At 64.3% G+C, this 8493-nt stretch overlaps 1 protein-coding gene across 1 annotated transcript; it reads right to left on the bottom strand.

The window, feature by feature from the left end:
• Window positions 1-943: 943 nt before the first annotated feature.
• LOC136791026 (antigen WC1.1-like) lies at window positions 944-5019 on the bottom strand. Its single transcript, XM_066998901.1, has 12 exons — window positions 4916-5019; window positions 4471-4791; window positions 4081-4395; window positions 3701-4003; window positions 3280-3600; window positions 2888-3202; window positions 2509-2817; window positions 2066-2407; window positions 1804-1950; window positions 1631-1726; window positions 1466-1552; window positions 944-1321 (listed from the first exon to the last, which is right to left on the bottom strand). Exons 1-12 carry the CDS (start codon window positions 4965-4967, stop codon window positions 1158-1160), a joined length of 2772 nt encoding a protein of 923 aa, XP_066855002.1. The 5' UTR covers window positions 4968-5019; the 3' UTR covers window positions 944-1157.
• Between the last annotated feature and the right edge of the window lie 3474 nt (window positions 5020-8493).

The raw sequence follows: 8493 nt of genomic DNA, 5'->3' as shown, positions 1-8493 counted from the left end.
CTCCCTGCAGGGATGAGAGGCCATGATGCAGAGTCTCTGATGAAGAGTCCCTCCCCAGCTTTCCTGTAGTCCCCTTTAAGTAGTGGAAAGCCACTGGAAGGTCTCCCCGGAGCCTTCTCTTCTTCAGGCTGAACAACCCCAACTCTCTCAGCCTGTCTGCAGAGGAGAGCTGCTCCAGCCCTCTGATCACCCTCATGGCCTCCTCTGGACCGGTCCATGTCCTTCTTGTAGTGGGGGCCCTAGAGCTGAACACAGTACTCAAGGTGTAGCCTCAACAGGGACGAGTACAGAGGGACAATCACTTCCCTCGCCCTGCTGGCCACACCAGTTCTGATACAAGCCAGGAGGCTGTTGGCCCTCTTGGCCACGTCAGCACACCGCTGGCTCCTGTTCAGCCCCCTGCCCACCAATCCCCCCAGCTCCCTTCCCACCAGGCAGCTTTCCAGCCTCTCTGCCCCCAGCCTGCAGCCTTGCATGGGGTTGTTGTGCCCCAAGTGCAGGACGCGGCACTTGGCCTTGTTGAACCTCGTACAGTTGGCCTCGGCCCATCGGTCCAGCCTATCCAGGTCCCTCTGCAGAGCCTTTCTGCCCCCAGGCACATCAACACTCCTGTCCACCTTGGTGTCCTCTGTCAGCTTGCTGAGGGTGCACGTGATCCTACTGCTGTGTCCTGGGAGGTGGTGCTGGGGGTGCTGTGGCAGGGGAAGTGTCCCTGGGAAGCGCCGTGCCCTTCCCTCAGCCTGTTCTCCAGGCGGGGAGAGTGTGCAGCTCTGGGGCCAAAGGAAGGCCCCGGGCCCAGGCCCTGGGCTCTTCCCTGTCCTTCCCGCATGCCCAAAGCTATGGGCCTGCGGGCCCAGCTCTGCCCCATGGGACAAAGTGACAGAAGATGGACCCAGGAGAGAGAGAGGCACCGGTGCTGGGAGTGAGGTTCCAAGCACTTGAGGGCTTTAATCAGAAAGACCGCTGCGCAGGGAAAGGCCATGCTGAAAAACTTCACAAGGACCCTGGTATGATGTTGGGTCACGGGTGTGGGTGGGCCGATGGAGCCGTTTCTGCAGCGTGCTGAGGGCTGTGCAGGGATGGGTGCCCCCCCATGGGCAGGGCCACCCGTCCCTGGGGCCAGAGCCCCCTCTTGCAGCCATGTCCCCAGGCTCGCCTCACGGCGCTGTCCCCAGGGTGCTGACATCAACGTCATCATAGCCCGTGTCCCCATGGGAGTGCGCCGGGGTGTCCCCGCCGTGGGGAGCGGGGGCCTCCTCCGGCACAGCCGCAGCATCGTCGTAGCCATCCGGGAGGCTGTGCCCAGGCTGGGCCTGGGGGGCTGCACCAGGCATGGAGGGGCCGGGGCTGAGGACGCAGCTGCAAGGGCCACACTTCCTCAGCTCCCCAGCACCACTGCTTGGCCACGGCCCCTCTCCTCGGTCCCCTGTGCCTTCCTGTCTTTGCTGAGTGCCCCTTCCCCTACCTGGGACCTCCCTCGGGTTGTGCTCCTCCTTATTGCTATCCCAGTTCTCATTTTGCAACTTCATGCCTGAGCCCTTGGACTGGGAGCCTGCAGTGGAGAAGAGGGCACTGGGTGCTTGTCCAGGGATGGGACAGCCCCAGGCCCCGGGGAAGACCATGCTCCCACCTGTGTGACTGGGCACCTCCTGGTACTCGGGCATCAGGCTGTAATCCAGCTCTTCGTACACGGCCTCAGAGCCAGGATCCGTGGCTCTGATGGGGCCTGAAAGGCAGTAGCATTGCATCGGCATCCGCCTCTATCCTCTATGATCCCAGGGGAACCCCCAAGGCAGTGCCCACCTCGGCGTTGCACCCGTGTGCGGTGTGCCTGCACAGCCAGGGCTGCCAGGGCCAGGCCCAGCAACGTCCCCAGGAGCACGCACAGGACCGTGGGCACAGGCACGCTCCCTGACACTGCTGTCAGTGGGGCAACGCTGCTGGTGACACCTGCAGGGATGGCCAGGGGCAGTGTGAGGCTGGGATCCGCATGGCAGCAGGAGCAGGGGTCAGTGGGCACGGGCAGAGCCACCTGTGCAAGCATCCCCGTGCTGGCAGCGGCTACCTGCAGTTGTGGTGGCCCCGCTCGTTCCCTCGGTGTCCTCGTCACAGGCGATGTGGGTGACCCCAGCGGGGCCGCAGGACTGCAGGTGCCAGAGTGCCGAGGGGCAGCGCCAGAGCGAGGGGACCCCCTCCTGGCATTGCACCCAGCCCAGCCAGGCGGGGACCGAGCCCTGTGCGGGGACGGCCTCCAGCCTCCCCCTGGTGCCACAGCCCAGCTGGCGGCAGACAACGGCAGCTGTGGCGGGGCTGGTGTCGTTGGCGCACACGCGGCCCCACGTCCCCTCGTGCAGCACCTCCAGGTGCCCGCTGCAGCTGCTGCTGCCCCCCGCCAGACGCAGCAGCCCTGCAACAACAGGGGACAGCGGGGTCACGGCACCTCACGGGGCAGCGCGCACCCCACGGGCAGTGGGGACTGCTCCCCAGCTCAGGGATCACAGTGCTCACCTGAGCAGACGGCACCGGCACCACCGCCCCGGCGGCAGACACGCTGTGCTGGGGCTGGGCAGTCCCAGAGAGCCGCCTCCGTCCCCGAGCAGCCCCCGGCACCCGGCCACAGCGTCCCCACGCCGGGCCCGAAGCGCTCAGAGCCGGGCGCCTCCAGGGCCCGTCCGCACCCCAGCTGGCGGCACACGACGTCGGCATGTGGCAGGTCCCAGGCGTCCTGGCAGACGGTGCCCCAGGTGCCCTCGCTGTACACCTCCACCCTGCCGGCGCAGCGCCCGGGGCCGCCCGCCAGCCTCAGCCACCGGCTGCCTGCACGGGAGGGCCAGGATGGGGCTGGGGGCACCCGCTGGGCACCCGCGGCCCTTCCCGGCGCACTCACCTGAGCAGGCAACGGCCGCCTCTGTGGGGCTGTGGCTGGGCGCTGCGGCAGGCCCCGAGGCGTTGCACTGCGCCAGGCGCTCCTCGGTGCCAGCACACCGCAGCTCCTGCAGCTCCACAGGGCCCAAGCTGGCGGCCGGCACAGCGTAGACCTTCTCTGGCACACCGCAGCCCAGCTGCCGGCACGCCACGGAGGCAGCTCGGTCATCCCACAGCCCCGCAGTCACACGGGCCCAGTCCCCGGTGCTTGTGGCCACCTCCAGCCGCCCGTCGCACCGGCTCTCCCCGTCCAGCAGCCGCAGGGGCTCAGCGGCGCCTGCAAGAGCCCGGCCATGCCGTGGGGACGGGCACTGCTCCCCGCCTGCCACGGGTGCCCGCGTCCCCTGCACCCACCTGAGCAGTTGACGGCGGCGGCATGGCCAGGGGGGCAGGCGGGCTCCCCCAGCACCACCACGGGGCACTCGCCCGGGTGCCGCTCGCTCCCGCTGCAGCTCAGGGCATCGTGCCGCAGCGGCCCCGTCGCCGTGCCCGTCCCAAAATGGCCTCCTGGGGGCAGGGAGGCGGCGGGGCCACAGCCCAGGTGGCGGCACAGGACGTGGGCGTCGGGCAGGTCCCAGGCGGTGGCACAGAGGGGTCCCCATGTCCCCTGCTCCTCCACCTCCACCCGCCCGGCGCAGCCCGAGCCGCCATCCGCCAAACGGAAACCGGTGTAGGCTGCGGTGGAGAGAGGGCGCTAAGGGGGCAGCAGAGCAGGGACCCACTGGGCACATCACTCTGCAAGGGTCCACCCCAGCCCCCCAGCCCCAGCACTTACGTGAGCAGACGATAGCAGCGGGGCCAGCACAGGACTGGCCGTGGGTCGGCCGCCGGGCGCAGTTGGCGAGGAGTGGCTCGCTGCCGTTGCACTCAAAGGCGCCGTCCCAGAGCGGCCCCGTTGCTGCCCCAAAATGGCCGGCACCGGGGACGGCCACTGCCATGCCGCAGCCCAGCTCCCTGCAGACCACCTGGGCGGCCTTGAGGTCCACGTGGCCGTGGCAGACGGTGGCCCAGGCGCGGCCCTGCCGCACCTCCAGCCGCCCCGAGCAGGCGCCGTCCCCTCCAGTCAGACGGGAGAACCCTGCCGGGAGAGGAGGGCTCCTGGGGCGGATGCGGACGAGGGGGCTCCCTGCAGCACCGCATGTCCCCAGCACTCACCTTGGCAGACCACAGCCCTGTTGTATTTTGTAATTCTGGTATATGGTCCCCAACCCTGAATCTTGCAGTCCCAAAGGGCCTTCTCGTTTCCGGTACAGTTGATAAAGGCTAAGCTGATGGGACCTTCCGCTTGGCCAAAGAGGGAGCTGTGGTAGGCACCAGCGGCCGAGCCACAGCCCATCTGCTGGCACACCACCTCGGCGTCCTCCATGTCCCATGGATAGTCCGCCACCGTGCCCCAGCGTCCCCGCAGCTTCACCTCCACTCTCCCCTCACAGGGTCCCCTGCCAGCCGCCAGACGCAGCTCCACCGCCTCTGTACCAGGCACCAGCCTCAGTCCAGTCCTGGGGGTCCCAGCACGGCATCCCCAGCACCACCACCCCTCCTCACCTGTGCAGGTCACGCCCACATCCCACTCGTGGCCGCAGAAGTGTTTGCCCCAGCCAAAGTGGAGGCACTCCTCCAAGGTGGCTTCTGTCCCAAGACAGAAGATTGGATGCAGCCAGATGCGTCCCTTGCCCTGCCCAAACGGGGCGTACGGGGATGTCCGGGCCACCGCACCGCAGCCCAGCTGCCGGCACACCACGCCGGCGCCGCGGTGGTCCCAGTCGAAGTCGTAGCTGCAGACGGAGCCCCACTCGCCCTCGTGCTTCACCTCCACCCGGCCGGCGCAGCGCCCGCCGCCATCCACCAGCCGCAGCTCCCCGCTGCCTGCGGGCAACCCCAGGGGCCTTGCTGAGCCCGCGGGGTGCCTGCCCCACGGCTGCTCCCTGCCCCACCGCTTGCCCACTGCCCCACGGCCAGCCCCTGCCCCACGGCCAGCCCCACCACTCACCCCCGCAGAGCTGCACGCAGAGGAGCAGCCCCAGTGCTCTGGCAGGCACCATCCTGCCCCCAGTGCCAGACGCAGCCCCGCGGCGGGGAGGGGGATATATAGGCAGCCCCCGCTGGCAGGAGCCAATGGGGGCGGCGGAGGCACCTTGTGAGCCGCTATCAGGAGGGTTATCTGCTGCCTGCCGGGGCCCAGCCTCCAATAACCTGCTCCGTGCCCAAATATGAGACTCGGCTCCGCTTCTGGCGTCATGCACCCCCCCCGCCTCCCCACTGGGGCTCAGCACCCAGATGTCCTCAAGGGGAGCCAGCCAGCACATCACCCGTGTCCCCCTGAGCTGGGGTTGGGGCTGTGCCTAAGGAGAGCAGGTCCCCGTGGGGAAAGGAGAGGCCCCAGAATAGGGTCCTGCCTCAGAACATGGCCTCCCTCAGCACCCCAGTACTCAGCCTTTGTCGGGGGTTGGGGAAGCCTTGACCCACCTGGAACAAGCCTGGGGGTCACCGGGGAAAATCTGGTCTCTGTTCTGGCCCTGACACGTGCAGGAGGGACATCTCCAGCCCCTTGCAGCGGCTGGTGGCACAGGGCAGAAGGGGGACGGTTTCCCCCACTCGGGGACCTGGCGTCGGCACTGACCGCACGCAGCTGCTGGGCCACCTGCACTGCTGGCGATAGCATCGTGGCTTTGTGCAGCAGCGGGGATGCTACCAACGGGGCTCGGAGCCGAGGCTGAGCCCTAGGGACCCGCACAGCTTCTTGGGGACTGAGCTTCAGCATTGATAGCAGACAGTCCATGTGATACATGCTCTGGGGGCAGAAAGAAGGAGCCCCAAAGTGGGAGGAGGAGGAGGAGGAGGCAGTCTGACCCTAGCAGCAGGCACAGGGACAGCCACAGAGCTTGGTGCGGGGGGTCCAGCTGCTGCAGGGCCAGCACAAAAGCCCCCAGCTTTAGAAGGGGCCAGGAGCAGGGGCCCAGCCCTCCCTGCCCGTGTCCCTGTGTGCAGCCCGGTGCTGGGGCAGGAGGAAGTGTGTGCCGGATGTGCAGGTGCTGCTCAAAAGCGAAGCCCTGCCCGTACGCAGGGCCGGGACACAGGGCATTGCCCTTCTGGCACAGCCCCACTGCAGGAGGAGCGCGTGGCAGCACGGCTCGCTGGGGACCGGGGGCTCCTGGGTCCACGGCTGCAGGGACGGGCTCTGCCAAGGGGCTGCAGCTCCCGGGCTGCTCAGAAAGGCCCGGGCCAGGCTTCAGCGTGCAGGACCTTGCCGTGCCGGCAAGCTGGGCACCCAGCCCCAAACCCCCTGGTGGGGAGGTCAGCCCCAGGAGCAGAGTGGGAAGCTGCCGCCCCAGCCTGGGGTCCAGGCCCAGGTGATGTCCTCGGGGTGCCAGAGCAGCGCTGCTCTCCCCCCCGAGCTCCTTCCGCTTCTCGCTTTCTGCCCCAGGCAGCTCCAGCTCCAGCCCCGGGCAGCCAGGGCAGGAAGATAGGACAGGCTGCGGCAAGCAGGCACATGCCTCGGCCCAAGGAGTGCTGCCCAGATCTGCTCCACACACCACCAGCCCTTTCATGCCCTCTGTTTTATGTATTTATTTATTTTTCTGAGTTCTCTGCCCCATCCCACTTGGGCAGGGGAGGGGAGCCAGTGAAGGGCTCTGTGGTACTCAGCTGCCTGCTGGGTTAAACGACAGCAACCTGCGCCAACTCAAGCAGCTGTGCTGGAAATTACCAATCACAACCATCATCTGAGAAAAGGAAGAAGCAAAACCCATAAAGGAACAGCTCACTACCAGCTTCTTAACCACCACGTATCCTGAGGTTTAGCAGGTTGCTGTCTGGTCCAGGAAGGACAAGGACAGGTGAATGCTGTTGCCTATTTTGCTGGGACAGGTTTTGCTTTCAGAAACTACCCGCAGTGCACTAATGAGAAAAGCAGAGCTGTGAAGAGCATTTTTGAAGGCTGCTTTCCATATTAGGGCATATGATCTGATAGGCAGTGTGCTTCCCCAGAGTGAATTCAGTGCTTAAACAGATTAACTGCAGCTATTTGATGTTGCTTGTACCTGCGGTCGCTGGGGCAGGGACTCCTGGTTTCTCTTACTGACTCCTATTTAGAAGCCTGCAATGCTCCAGCAGCAGCAAAGCGACCATCCTAAAGGCAGCAGCTCATGAATGCTACAAGCTGCCAGCTCGTGCAGGGGGCTCCTTCCCGGCCTCCTGTCGGGCCGTTCTCAGCAGTCCCAAAGACCTCTCTGTGCACGCAGGAGGCGCGCAGGATCTGCCTTCGCTGTTGTGCTCTGCTCCTGCAGACGCAGAAGGTGTCTGACAGCTCTCTTGTGCTCGCTCTGACTCTCTCCATAAACACAAAGAAGTGCCCACGTGCAGCACACGCACACAGGCAGCCAGCTGCAGGGACACGATGAAGCAGAGTGGGGCCATCAGGGCCCTTGCAGATGGGGTAAGAGCTGGCCACTTTGCTGCTCCTGGCTCGCAATGCCCTTACCTCCGGCCTCCGACTGCATGTGAGCTCTGCTCTGGGTGCTGGAGAGAATCAAAGAGTGGCTTGGGTTGGAGGTGGTGTTAAAGATCACCTAACTCCAACACCCTTCAATAGGCAGGGATGCCACCGACTAGGTCAGGTTGGCCAAGGCCCCCTCCAGTCTGGCCTTGAACACCTCCAGGAACGGGGTATCCACAACTTCTCCTGGCAACCTCTTCCAGTGGTTCACTACCCTTACAAGGAAGAAGTTTCTCCTGACGTCAAACCTAAAAGAGCATCTAACTCCAACCCCCTGCCATAGGCAGGGATGCCACCCAAACAGACAGCCAAAGCTGCCACCAGCTGACCCCAAGGGAAGGGCTGCTGGGGTGGTGTTGGTGGGGCCACAAGCAACAGCAAGGATGCTCCAGGCACGGAGCCATGTTGGAGCAGTTCTTGAAGAGCTGCTGCCTGTGGGCAGGCCCCGCAGGCTCAGTTCGGGAAGGACGGCATCCCGTGGGAGGGACGCACATGGAGCAGGGGCAGAGAATGACCGTGAAGGAGTGGCAGAGACGAAGCATCAGGGACTGACCGCAGCCCCCATTGCCTGTTCCCCTGCACCGATCGGGGGAGGATGTAGAAGAGGGTGGATGGGGGAAGGTGTTTTTAGCTTGCTTTTAGTTCCTCACTCTTCTAGTCTGCTAATGATTGGAAAGAAATTATATTAATCTCTCTACACTGAGTCTGTATTGCCCATGCCGTAACTGGTGAGCAATCTCCCTGTCCTTAACTCAACCCTTGAGCCCTTTCCATCATATTATCTCCCCTATTGTCATCAAGGAGGGCGAGTGAGAGAGCGGTTTTGGTGGAGCTCAGCTGCGTAGCATGGTAAAACCACCACAGCAGAGCCCGGCCCTCTCTGCCGCTGTCTTCAGATATAAATATTTGAAAATGTAAAATGTATTTCAGTTTAATTAACATAATTAATATTCCTTCTTCTTCAGTTTTTGAGAAATGGCATTTGCTTTCCTTTGGGTTTTTACGCAAAACTCCCGTAGGCATATCAGAAAGCCTAGTGTAAAAAAAAAAATCAATCTTTTTATGACATACTC

The sequence above is a fragment of the Anser cygnoides genome, chromosome 5 (assembly GCF_040182565.1).
Source record: "Anser cygnoides isolate HZ-2024a breed goose chromosome 5, Taihu_goose_T2T_genome, whole genome shotgun sequence".
Classification (NCBI taxonomy): domain Eukaryota; kingdom Metazoa; phylum Chordata; class Aves; order Anseriformes; family Anatidae; genus Anser; species Anser cygnoides.
The sequence above is the reverse complement of the archived record's forward strand: the minus strand, read 5'-3'. Positions and strand labels throughout refer to the sequence as shown.